This window comes from Malus domestica, chromosome 05, assembly GCF_042453785.1.
Source record: "Malus domestica chromosome 05, GDT2T_hap1".
NCBI lineage: Eukaryota > Viridiplantae > Streptophyta > Magnoliopsida > Rosales > Rosaceae > Malus > Malus domestica.
The window spans coordinates 20,334,642-20,348,482 of record NC_091665.1 but is presented as its reverse complement, the minus strand read 5'-3'; the positions used below and the strand labels follow the sequence as shown (position 1 = coordinate 20,348,482).

General features: G+C 34.8%; 2 protein-coding genes across 2 annotated transcripts; one reads left to right on the top strand and one right to left on the bottom strand.

Annotated features, from left to right (window-relative positions):
• The first annotated feature begins 730 nt into the window (after positions 1–730).
• LOC103422599 (probable CoA ligase CCL9) lies at positions 731–1,754 on the top strand. Its single transcript, XM_008360660.4, has 2 exons — positions 731–923; positions 1,025–1,754. The coding sequence occupies exon 2, from the start codon at positions 1,034–1,036 to the stop codon at positions 1,697–1,699; it is 666 nt and encodes a 221-aa protein (XP_008358882.3). The 5' UTR covers positions 731–923; positions 1,025–1,033; the 3' UTR covers positions 1,700–1,754.
• Positions 1,755–6,729: 4,975 nt separating this feature from the next.
• On the bottom strand, positions 6,730–12,180 carry LOC103422598 (uncharacterized). The gene is made up of 9 exons (XM_008360659.4): positions 11,900–12,180; positions 11,483–11,563; positions 10,740–10,860; positions 10,515–10,609; positions 10,309–10,380; positions 8,729–9,004; positions 8,450–8,558; positions 7,575–7,761; positions 6,730–7,191 (listed from the first exon to the last, which is right to left on the bottom strand). Exons 1-9 carry the CDS (start codon positions 11,921–11,923, stop codon positions 7,101–7,103), a joined length of 1,056 nt encoding a protein of 351 aa, XP_008358881.1. The 5' UTR covers positions 11,924–12,180; the 3' UTR covers positions 6,730–7,100.
• Between the last annotated feature and the right edge of the window lie 1,661 nt (positions 12,181–13,841).

Here is a 13,841-nt window from a genome sequence, read left to right as displayed (position 1 = left end):
GATCCCTTGTTGTACATTCATATGCCTACATGACTAGATATCTTGACCCCAACAATGCTATGGACACTCTCGATGGAATGTCTTTGACATGATCAAAGATCAAGGACCTAACCATTAGACATCTATGATGCCTCAGGTCAAAGGACTATTTTGCATATTGCAACTAATGAGTTCTTACATGACATGTATGTTCGAACTCTCTTTTGATCGTTGTTCAGTGTACTCGACTACCTTTTTGAGCACCTACGTGTTTGTCTTAGTGTCCAACACTAAATGACTTGAGACTAGTCATACTCACGCTTGAGTTGACATAACACATACTAACCTTAGCGGATTGTCAATGCCCAATTGGCAATCTTATGGCTATGAACGTTTTAGGAATGAAAATAAGAGAAGGGTCTCGTTAATCTAACTTACTTAGATCACCTCTCTCTCAGATTAAATACTTTTCTTGGATTCCCTTATTGCTTAAACACATGATACAATAAATAGTGATTAACAATAAGATTTGCCCTTTATTAAACATATAATAGTTTAATACAATAAGTATTCCAAAAGATATTACATTAAATGAGTGGCTTTGTGGACATACTTCCAACAGTTCCAACCTGCACCACACCCACCCCTCCCCACTTCCCCCTCACTTTCTGCAACCCTTTAAATACGAAACCGCACTTCTCCTTCTTCATGTCCATTCGCTTCCTTTTATTAATTAATTTTTTTTTTAATTCTCCTCTGGAAATAGAAAGTTCGACCTTAACCGGATTGCTGAAGCAGGTGGCGTCGGAGTTCCAAAAAACGGAAAGTTCAACTTGACCCATGCACGGTTGCAGGAGCTCGTCAACCACTCTGCCTCCCTGTTAATATCCTTCAGCATCGCCCCTAACAACATCGTTGCAATCATCTTCCCCAACACCGTCGAGGTACATATCGCATCGTTTTATTTTATACCGTTTTCTCCGTAAACAAACAAGTTTTTAAATTAGATTAAAAAATTCTGATGGTTTTTTTTTCTTTTCTGTAGTTTGTTGTGATGTTTTTGACGGTGATTCGATGCCAAGCGACAGCGGCGCTGCTAAACGCAGCGTACACAGTGGAGGAGTTGGAGTTCAACCTCTCTGACTCAGAATCGAAGCTCTTGATCATGCTGGAAGAACCGATTCATACGGCCCAAGCGGCTGCTTCCAAGCTCAACATCCCTCATGTGACCACCAACCTGTCTGCCACCGCCAACCCCGTTACTCTCTCTTCTGCCGCCAAGGGGATCCCCGACTTGGTCTCGCAACTCGTCAACGACCTCTCCGATATGGCGCTCTTCCTCCACACGTCGGGAACCACGAGCCGACCCAAGAAAGTCCCCTTGACGCAACTCAATTTGGCCTCCTCTGTCCAGAACATCAAATCGGTCTACAAAATCACTGAGTCAGACTCGACGGTTATCGTCCTCCCTCTATTTCACGTGCACAGATTAATTACCGGGTTACTAAGTTCATTTTCCGCAGAAGCTGCCGCGACTCTCCCAGCCGCAGTCTCTCTCGCTTGGCGGCTCCTGTTGGTGATGAAAGGAGATGAGGGATTTGAGGTTATGGAGGCAGGGAGTAGCACAGAAGAAAGGAACAGAGATGATAAACAGACAAGACTGCAATCGGGGCAAAATCGGAAATTTGTTGTTTGGACCATTTTGATTGGACTAGTTTAATATTGGGTTTTGTCTTAACCATTAAATAAAGTTTTTATATGGTTTTTTTTGTTAACATTCAAAATTTTCAAGTCCTTATCATTAGTTGTACTTAAAAAAATCACAAAATACATAAAAAAATTATTCATCATTAAAAACTAATATCAAAAGAGGATAGATATATAAACATTACTTAAATATTATACGTCTCACGTTTTTAGACGCAAATTTACTAAATGTTTGTTGTTAAAAGTCTAAGATTGAGAGTGAAGAACAATAAAACTTGATGATCAAGAGAGTAAAGAACAATAAAACTTGATTGACAAGTATAATAAATTCAACAACGACAGTTGTTTCTTTTGTGTTTTTTCTAAAATCAACATCACACTAACGAATCGAATATTAAAATAATCCATTGAATAATAAATTATTGAAAAATAAAATACAAATTCAAAGTTCTAATTACCTTAAAATACAATCTTCAAGACCATGTGATAGTTGATTTAAAATTTCGATAGAAATGGAGAGATTGGGAAGTTGAAAGAAAAATAGATTGCAAAGGAACTTGAATTTTATAACTTTATATGCATTTGGACTATTGGATTGTGAGTAAATTTGAAAAACAAGAAAAACTTAGTGACTAATAATGCAGCTCAAAGTTTTGAACACAACACCCCAAAGAAAAAGGAAGCCAAACATTTCCCCTGCACCAACAAATGAATTATGATATTTCTTTCATTTTTTTTAAATTTATATGCTATTTACGATTTTGGGGGCCTTAGACAGGCGCCTACATGGACTACCCTCAGGGCCCTAAGGTTAAGACCCCATCTGTAAGTCTTTAAAGAAACTTGTAGTATGTCATTTCTCTTGTATGGGTTAGCCTCCTTTCACCCAAAACTTTTTGTTACCGAAAAAAAAAAAAAAATCTTGTAATATTTGTGATTATTATTTTATATTTTTAAATTTATGCGTGCAATTCTCTTGGGATCGTAGTTTTCATTTGATTACAATCTTTTGGTCCTTTAATGAATGAAATATGTCGTTTCCTTTCGAAACAAACAACGAAAAAAAAAAATTCCTCTCACATATTTTGGGTCTCTCTAGTTGTTTATAGCTTGAGGCAATGTTAGGGTTTTATCATTATCGTGCTTGTTTCTAATCATCATTAATGGCATCTTGGAAGATAATCATTTATAAACTGTGATTACAGTAAGCCTTGTTATTTCTAATAGTTGTTCAGCTGAACAAGCCGTCTGTAAGTCTATAACGGAAATGGCAATTTCATCCATTAAAATCTAGATCTGTCTATATTAATGATTGATTAGGATCTCATTATAACTAGTTTGAGCTGACTTTATACAGTACCAAACATAATTCATTTATATATTATAGAGTAATGCTATTAAAAACCTTACCCACATATATATATATTTTTTTTATGAACATATTATGCGTGAACGTGATTAAATTACAAAATCATCATTCAATTAAAAAGTACCATAGAATAATTCTTGTCATATATCTGCATTCTTTTGTAGTGCCAAGGCTCCTGGCCTATTCATATAGTCCTCGATCAAACTGGCCTTTGCGATCATCATTTTTTATTTTTTTTCAAACGATACATAATCTACATGAAATTGTTCTAAATTATACAGAGGAAGGGAATTTGAACACAGAACAAAATAGAACAGGAGGAAGGCTGTATCCACCATACTTATGCTTTTGAGACTATCATTTAGTTAGGTTAAAGATGCTTACACGAACTCATTGAAATTTGACTAGTATAATTGAAGGGTTAGACAAAGCACTTCAACTTAAACTAAATGTGAATTAGACTCTTAATTTCCACAAGGAATATATAATTTGAAAACCCCAAGCCATAAAAGTTTAAATATGATTCTTCCACTATTACATAAGGGATGTGCTATCCAAATACCCCTTAATTATTAATTACAAATGCTCCTTGCATGCATAATAAATAATGTTGAAGAAAAAAGTGGAAGTTGTTCAGTAGTGGACTATATGGATATAATACTTAATTTTCCAGTGTCTCCATCCCTAAGCATATTTTGCCAAGGCATTTTAGTACAACTAAGATATATGATCTAGTGACATCAGTGCTGAAGTATTGCAATCTAAACAAGAAAGGAAGTGAAATGAGCTGGACAATACGCTGAGTTGTACACTTAGTAGCTAAATTTTATATCCAAACCAAAATAATTAGTGGCCCTTTAAGACAATGAAGAGGGGATCAAGACTACTAAATAATAAGGAATTCTGCAAGTTTTTATTGCCTCTTTGTTAATTATATTATGTCAATTACTGTAATCATAATCATCAACTATTATTGGGCCAGGCTTGCAGCCATCTCTAGGTAGTCAGGCGGAGGAGGTCTCGAGTTCAAATTGAACAAAAGTTGTTGCGCCATTCATATGTCTAGTGATTTTTCTACAATGAGAGGTCTTATGTTCGAATCTCGAGGATAGTAAACTTAATACCAATTTATTCTCTCATCCCTTAGTGTAAATATATCATTGTATATATAAATATATATATATATATTACCGAAAAACTAAGCAAACATATATTTAGAAGTCGTATAGATTATGTGTAAGTATCCATTAATTAAACTGAAGAGAACTACAATTATGTATCAATAACCAATTGTAGTTGTAAAGTTTAAAGTTTTAGTGGTAAGAATAATACTTATATTGGAAGTTAATCTTCCACTATAAAACAATTGAAATATAAAGAGTAGCTTAATTACGTGTGATATCTATTTTTTTTTTTTTTTTACAATGTGACATTTAACTCTCAACACTGCACTTTATACTCGCACACAAAGGTTGGACTCTCATCCTCTGGCTTTCCCCTTACAGTTAACAAGAAAAGTTGATTCTAATAATATTAGCAAGAGACAAGAGATCCATGTTGATGACTCAAAGTGTCATCAGGTCGTTTTTAGTTGCTGCCACCTCTAGAGAAACCATGTTAATTATATAGTTTAATAGTTTTCATAAAATATCTGGTACATAAGGTCATTCTTTGGTTTGTTGTCATATTTTAAGTATAAAATATTAGATTATCTCTAATCCTTTGGCCCCCAGTAAAAGAAAAAGAAAAAGAATGAGAATTGTATCTAATTTTAAATATTATATCCTGGCAAAGAATATTACAAGACTAATAATTAAGAATTCATTCCCTTCCATACCCAATAGAATTTTTTTTTAATTAATTAAGTTTCCCCTAGTCCATAATAAATAAATTAAGCAAACTAAGCTTGTTTAAAAATCTTGTGACATTCGGGGACCCTTGCCCCAGAGTGTGTTGGTGGCCATTGCCAACTGGCATTGACATATTTGAAATGGTGACATCGTGACAAGCTCTATGGAATATGGGATGGAAGTTCCATGTCTTGTAGTACAAGTTATACAACTGTGTCAACTAACCAACATTGCAAGTACAGATTGTACTGTGCAGTGGCATTTCTTCTTTTAACTTCGATTACAAGGAAGAGTAATGTTGAATTGCCCATACTTATTGTTGAGAACGAGTGTGGGAGGGACTGTTTTGGAAACGATAACTGTTTTATTAGAACATTGTGAAAAAATATGAATTTTAAAAAGAGCGTTCTAAATTAAAGTTGTAGCATTCTTAAAAATAAAAAGACCCAAAAGCTAAAAACAATGCCAACTTGGCCAATTCAATATACCGTATTGACAAATTCGTGGACATGACAAACACAAAAAGTAGCAAAGGAACGCAGCCAACGCTTGATATCATCTATTACCAAACTCAATGAAGAAACACCACATAAGATGACTGAACCACCACTCCAAAGTCAAAATATCTTGGATCCTGACAATTAGAAATTTAATCACTTAATAGCCCGCCACATGAAAGTTTATGAAGAGCAAAACCATTAATAAAACTAGCAAGGACACCATTTGAAATTGGCATTTTGATTGTAATTGGCATTTTCCTAATCCGAAACCTCGGTGTGTGAGTTGAGTTTTAGCTATTAGAATTGTTTCAAGCTATTCCAATTGAAGATAAATATCAACGCTCAAATCAAACCGATGATTATTGTTCTACACTAACTATCATAATCTCAAATTTAGATCGATAAGTGAGACTTAAACCTCCAACCTCTTCTCTCTCCCTTCTCTAGCCTTTGTCACACAGCCTAAATTGCGTTTCTAGTAAGTTAAAATCAGTGGGGGAATATGACTCTTTTGACGTTTTATAATTTTAGTACAAGGCCTTTTACTTTTTAGATATTGATAGTCATTAGACTCATTACCTACATTAATCAATAACTTGGGTCAATAACTTGGGTCAATATTTTCATATGGATCTCGCAATTATTTATACGCAAAACAATTAATAAATCAATTAATGATTTTGTAATGTAGATGTTTGGTTCAAACACAACGCCCCTTGTGGGAGTTAGTTTCTCAGATGTTTTAGAGGCTTGACACTTGAGCCTTCAGTCACGCTTGGTGAATCTCTTGATTGTTGTTTGAAGGTGTGTCATTGTTTGCTATACCAACAGAAAACATGTATAAGTTTTAGACTTTGTTATGTATTCGACTTGTCCCACAAGTAATTTAACCTCTCAATCAAACAATTAGGTCAAAAGTGGGGTACTGATGCCTTGCTGATTAAGGACGTTTAATTCAATGTTATATTAATGGTAGCCAAGACAAGATAAACTGGTTGTATTCCAGCACTTGAAAATTAATATCACCAAGAGCAATTTCATTCGTTCTAAAAATACTTCTAAACAAGTCCTAAGACTACAACATTTTGACAAGTCGAAAGGTCTTTGGGCCAAGCATTCTTCATTTCTCCTACAATAAAGGCCCCAATATCTTCCCTTACGAACTTTTATTGGGCCGAACCTCTCAAGCCTAATGATATTTTCTTTTAAATGTTTTTAAAATGGTTGACTTCGATCAGATTTTGGCATAAATGCAACAAAAAGAGAAGATTGTGTGGTTAAGTAATAATCCAGGTAAGAAAATGTGTGAGAATACTTTTTGCAATTCAATCAAATCCCATGTATTCCATAAAATACAGAAATCCCTACAATCTGCTGGGCTCAATAGATGATTACAACAAAATTTCTGCACTTAACCTGCTTCTCCAATTCGACTTCACACAGATGCAAAATGAAAAATGGCAACGAGAGATCATGGACAAAGAAGCTAATCTTTAAAACATTTCACTTTGATCAACCCCGAAATGTAAATTGCTACAATCTGTTTATACGTTTCACTGACAACATGAATGAAGCATGTCCAGACCAAAGAAAAAGAAAAAGAACATTTTGTTGCAGGATCACGACAGGGACCTGAGGTCTGCGCTTAAGGGAAGCATACTACGCACCTGAATTTCACCATACCATATATGAAATTTACCGCTGCTGCTCATCTTCAGGCATCTCCTCACCAAGACCCCGTTGCACTAATCTGTAATACAAAATACCCATAGTCGCCAAGCATGCCCTGCACAAGTTTGTGAAACATTTGCATTAGTAGACTGCAGCTTGTTTTACATGCTGTATTTCAAGCACTGCTATACAGTGTATTAACACTGCCTTCACGTCTAATGAGTTCTATTAGCATAATAAAATCAGCAGAAGCAAGGAAACGGGATCCAGAAGAAGAGGAGTTCCGATTGACCCAGAAACAACTTAACCTCCAATACACAGGGCGAGCATGGCACGCACTTAGACGAGTGGCCCCACCCTCCTTACCCACCGTAAAGAAGATTCAGATTATTTCTGTTTCCAAATTTGTATACCCGTGTTTTCTACTTTCTTAGCCTACAAGAAGAATTAAGTAAACAAATATAGCGATGACGAAAAATGGGGATGCACGGACATTACATGATTGCTATAACAAGTAGGATTTTTCTTGGATCCATTCTTGATGATTTTTTACTTCGGGGACGACCTTCTGGGACATCATTTTCAATCGATCCATCTTTGCGCTGGGGTAAAGTCACTGGTAGAGTTGGCAACGCACTTGACCAGAATGGAAGCAATGCTCTAAGAAACTTATGTCGGAATGGGCCTACCATAAAAACCCAAAACAAATTAATTTTGCGACACTAGTGTGTCAATTTCATCTAGCAAACACCAAGCAAGAGGAGACATAATATTAGTAAATGCTAAACTATAACTTTTGTCATCAAATTTCTATAGTCTATTTTCCAATTTTTGTAATTGCGTATTCCATTTTTTTTTTCTTCAATTGGAAAACTGTGGTTCTTCCATCCACCACAACTGTAATTTAGTTATAGACTAAAAATTTGGCATGTATGTGGCAAGAAAATGGCATTGCATATGCTATGACTTACACTGACATCATATACTCGGTTAATGTGCCACATTAGTTAAAGGTGCCAAACCAACATATTTAATAACAAAGTTGTAACTATTGTTGATAAAAGAAGGGTCTAACTATACATTGTCTAATAACATTGCTTCAACTAAAAAGAATTAAAATAAACAAAAGAAGGGTCCAATTATACAATTGGGAAAGAAAAAAACAGACAAATTGATACTTAGGCAAAACTTGAAGAAACAAAGGTGTATTTTCGCCTAACAGAATTATTACAAAACAGTTCTGATCAGAAATGGCTTTACTCATCATACCAAGTACTATACTGTAAATTTAATTAACAATGCCACAATAAAGAAAATATCATGACTTGAAAATTGACACACACACGCGCACACACAAAAAACTTTCTACTTACCCCTTCGTGAATATTTTTTATGATTCCCATCTTCATCATCAGCATAATATGAAATTTCAGAGTTTTGTCGCTCAACTTGGAATGCACCCTTTCGTGTCGTAGCACCGGGCTAGATTTCGTATCCACAAGCAAAATGAAATCATGACGCAATAGAAATAAAACATAAGAAATATATCAAGGTGCACACACATGACCACAAGTCAAATGACACATATAAAGAAGGTAGGGATTAAGTTTATTAACTAATTAATTCAGTAAATAACAAACATTTGGCCTTACCGGACTCATGCTTTTCACATAATTCCCTGCTGAAGTAGGACCTTCTATCTCCACTATGTCTGTCACTGGAAGTATAGAAGGTCCTGCTCCAGTTGTAGCCGAGAAATCAATTATGCTAGGTCCATCTTTTCCTGCGGATGAGCTAGCATTATTGTCCCTTCTTCCATTCAAAGATGCATTAACAAGTGGATCTGAGGAAAATGCAGGAGGAGGACTACGGGATTCTGTCGAAAATGAAACAGGCTGATTTCCAAACAAGTTCTTTTCCAAGCCAGTCTGCACGACAGCAGAAAAATCTGCTCACATTTAAATACTATAAAGGACAAAAGCAAAGGAACAACTGCAACACTAATGCGAAATATGCCTCAAACTTGGCACAACAACCAATGAACAAATACCAAACTATACAACCCTTCATGAAGTGCAAGGAGCACCTTCCAACAGGTCTTTGGCCCATAAAAATACACATAAATCAGAATTGAAAATGCAGTCATGTAGTTATGCTTTGCCTATGCCAGACTTCGACCTAGTTTGGGAGTGAGGTGCTTAAAAAAAAAGCACCCATGAAAAAAAGCTGTGAGAGTTTTAGGTGTTTGGTAAACTGAAAAAAAAAGAGCTTATTTTGGAAGCTGCTGTGAGAATAAGCTGAAATCAAAGGAAAAAGCTGAAGCTGCTATTTGCAACTTTGGAAAACTAGCTTTTTTTCAAAGCACACGGAGCTACAATGCTTCTTTAACGAAAAGACCCACTATTAGACTGCTTTTTTTTTCAAAAGCACTTTTACAAAAAAGTTTACCAAACACTCTGCTGATTTATTTCACAGCCGCTTATTCTCACAGCACAACCGCTTATTCTCACAGCAGCTTTTTTTCAAAGCACAGCAATACCAAACCAGCCCTTCAAAGGATTAAGTAGTCTTTAATTAATTAATTAATTAATCTATTGCAGAGTATTAACAATTGAATACACTTACACTTTTTTGTATTAATATCATTCTTAAAAGTTGTTTTCGTCTTTATTCTAAACTCTACGGTTAATGTGTACTCATTACTGAAAGAACCACTTCCAACTCACCAAATTACACCCTTCAAACCTATTTACCAAGAAGCATCAAAATCAGTAGTGCGACATAGGATAATACATCTGCAACCATGTACTCAAAACACGTCTATGCTAGGGGAGAGAGTCCTCTGCATGTTCCATGTTCCAAATTTCCAAACAAATCTGATACCTCCTAGTATTTGAAAGATATCTAATAGCTAACTTAATTTCACAGTCTAGTATCAAACAAATAACAGTAAACCCAGAGCCAACCTGCGCAACCTGTTTCTCTTCACATCATATCTCTATTTAGATCAAGTTGACAATGACTATGTTACAATTTTAGCAGTATTACAGTGAAGACTAATAGCTACCATTAACACTAAGATTCAGCATTTTCATATCATTATTATACTGCAATAACGTTCTATTCTGTGATGCAACAAACACCAAGTATGAAGCAATATTAAGATTTGGTAATCAAATTAGCATTAAATTACTTATTTTATCACAATCTAATTGTCAAAACCAAGCCTTGCCTGCATGATAGCTTCCTTCAACTTTGAATGAAGGCGGGATGCTGAATCTTTTACATTCTTGGGAGGCCATATCTGCACCAACATATAACCATGTCAAAGAGTACCACACTAATAAAAGCATGTCAGAACATAAATTCTAGATTCATACACTGAACAATGTAATTCTAATTTTAATAAAGACAATACAACAAGAAGGCAAATCTTACCGATGTGGAACATGTAGGACAAACATATCCAGCAGGTGCAGTATGCGACGGGAAACTCTTGATATGTGAAACCAGGCAACTTGTATGTATTACATCTATATGAACAACAAGATAAATGTGCATTACAATGTGTAATGAGTTCAAAATTTCCTTTATCCCTTCAAAAACCAAATTTGTTTTCTTTCTATAGATATGCGGCAGTAACTATATCTGCAAATTCCTTACGCAAGCAACCCAGCCGAGTCGTTTGAGAGCCAGTCCCCTCATCCAGATCAACATGACAGAGGCAGCAACTAGGAGGCCAATCATACTCTCCATCTATTACCCATTCTGAATAAGTACGAATCTACAAAAAAATGAGAAGATAAAAACAGATCAGGCCTGAAAGGGCCTTAGAATATTCCTAGTATATGTTACATTAATTTTCTAAAAGTATTAGATACGAATAGTCTAAAACAATTGTCAACAACCCCCTATCCCTACCACTTGAGCGAAGGTCAAGAGTCTGTTGTATCATATCTAGGCCTCCCATACCAACCTAAACCTGGCAAGATACTTAAGTACTTAAAGTGACCACAAAATGGTCAAACAAAGTCATACTCATATTCAATTAAAAGTTGCTTTATACTATTAACTGAACCATTACACCTTTAAATCATAGTAAACCTACATGTTAATATTTATTTTTCATATGAACTTCTTTTCATCTCTCTCTCTCTTCATTACACACAAGTAATAAATGTAAACCGAGTACAAACATGCATAACCAGATTGAGGTCAAACCCCATTATCCGCACGATTATGGTATGTCCAATTCCAGCCCTACGGCATGATTATAAAACGAGAACAATATTTCTCTATGGTTATCAATGAATCAACAATACAAACTGTTCACGCAACCTTAATATTACAATAATACAGAGTTGACCACAAAACATACGCCGGAAAAAGAAGAAAGAAATGCCTACCACGCATATTTGATGTTCGGGAGAACAGATACATTCTCCACAAACCGGAACCTTGTGCACGAAACAATACAGCTTGGTAGCCTGAAACACCAAAATCCCCAATCTCCATCAGCCTTGGAAATCAATCAACGAAAATAAATAAAAACCACAAGAAGGTATAGGAACTAGGATTTCAAGAATTGGATCACAATCATGAACTTGAACGACAAATCTGAAAATTCCCAAACTACAAGTCAAATGCCGATACTAAAACCAATTCACAATCTTATGGATCGCATTCGTTCCAACATTAGAAATCCGATCCGATCTAAAATTTGAGCTACAAAATCACGCATTTCTCTGTGAATTGAATCGGGAAATGATACAGTAAAATTCTACGACACCAGTTATCGTGTGAGAGAGAAGAGAGAGAGGTACCTTGCGGCATTTGCAGACCACCATTGCAGCACTGAGAGGGAACCTGAGTCGCTAGGGTTTACAATTGGGGAAGGTTTTTAGTGATCGTTGGAGGCCGGCGTTTCTTCCTTTGACGATTCTAACGAAACGCCCTCATCAGATTTGCGAAACTTTTCTCTCAGGCAGAGCAGAGCTCAGTGCTCACAGGCTCGCGCTAAACTCATACAAGAGATCCGTTTTCAGTTTTCCTTTATTTTCTTTTTCTTATTTTTTGCCTTAATTTGATAAATCAACTAACCACCCAACACAAAATCCAAAATCAACTTCGGTCAACTTTGCATCATTTGCATCACCGAGTGGTGAGCTTCGTAGTTGGGAATGAATTTTAAGTTCATATTTTACACGACATGTTTTGGTTTTGATTTTTGGTATTGGTAAATTATATGATGATAGCTAGAGGGTCTGAAATGTCTTTATAAATCTTCCAAGCTCCAAAATTGTGAATTGTAGTGGCAAACCCACTAGCTAGTTCCCTTAAAAAAAAAAAAACTCTTATCCCAATTTGCTCCAACTCTTGGGATAAATATAAGTTAAACCTCAAAACTCATTTGCAAATTTAGGTCAGGTTCCCTTAGGTTAGTGAGGCTGACCCACTATATATGTATATTTTTTTAGTTTTATATTAATAAATTCATTTGATCCAACAATTAAAATCAAATTTGATCAAATCCAACAGTAAAACAAATATTTAATTATCCAAATTTAAATCCAACAGCTAAAGTAATTAAAAAAATTATTTTATGTGTTTCATATTCTTTTGTAGTGTTCCACGAGTTTCATAGTGTCGGTTTAGTGATTTTTTAATATTTATCAAAATCTAAATATTTTTGAGTTAAAATGTTTATAAAATTAAATTAGGATAGTGTACATAATTTTATTTTTTTTAAAAGGTACTTTAAGAAAAAAAAATTATCATAAATTCATTCTTTAATAATCTCGGGCTAAAAATTTAATCCAAAATGGTTGGAGGAGAAAAATTGTTTGTGAGTTAAAAATTTTAGGTTATAGCCCAAGGTTGGAGATGGTCTAAGAGAAAATTTTCAGTTCTAATTTGAGCCAGTTATAAACGTTAATAAAATTTATATTGTAATAAGTTATAATTTTATCAGCTCCTACGATTAATGTTAAAAAACTTGCTCAATATAATAATAATTGTACATAATACTAAAAATATGCAAGGTCACATAACAATTTAAAATGAAATAAAATATTTTTCAGGCGTTTGTGGTATAATGATTTATTATTTAGAGTTGTTATATTTTGAGCTTGTTGACAGGTATTAGCTCGTTAATATGGACAACTTGTTGTTCAAGTCAAAATATTTCTAAATTCTCAAGCATGTAATTTGTAGCTTCTTGGCATGAACCTTTTGGCATTCTTCACATTCATGCACTAGTTATATGAGGCTAGTTGTCTCCAACCTTGGAATTTGACACGTTCCACTATTGATGCAGTACTTTGCCATCCATACAAATTTCATTAAGGATAACTAAATAAAAATAATAATATGTCTTCAAGTCTTATAGCCATGTGCGAGTTTGATCATTTATGTGGTCAACCTGGTTTTTAATTAGAGTCTTAGAGTAAGCAGGTTGAGTTTATTGGATCTACTATGAAATTTTGTTTGAGATCATAGGTGCTTTGGAGTTATGATGTCCTTTTTTGTACAACTTAGATAAAGCATGATGTTTTCCAATCTCGCAATTCGTTTGATTGCTTTTTATCTCTCACATGATCTTACAACATTAGATGCATTGGTTTTTATGAATACCCGGTTTCTTTCTTCTTGCTATATTTAAGACTACTATTTCTTTTAATTTCTTATATTTGTTTGTACATACCCTCTAAAAGATTAACATTGGCTCTAGTGACTGAATACTGACCGAGATGATTGGGCATTTGA

What these genes read in the sequence shown, in the direction of transcription:
- LOC103422599 (XM_008360660.4), top strand. Translation starts at nt 1,034, where the DNA reads ATGTTTTTGACGGTGATTCGATGCCAAGCGACAGCGGCGCTGCTAAAC.
- LOC103422598 (XM_008360659.4), bottom strand. Translation starts at nt 11,923, where the DNA reads ATGGTGGTCTGCAAATGCCGCAAG. An exon ending in GTCCTACATGTTCCACATCG is followed by an intron (nt 10,381 to 10,514) that starts GTAAGATTTGCC and finishes ATGTTGGTGCAG; the next exon opens with ATATGGCCTCCCAAGAATGT. An exon ending in TAAAAAATATTCACGAAGGG is followed by an intron (nt 7,762 to 8,449) that starts GTAAGTAGAAAG and finishes TTTTTATGGTAG; the next exon opens with GCCCATTCCGACATAAGTTT.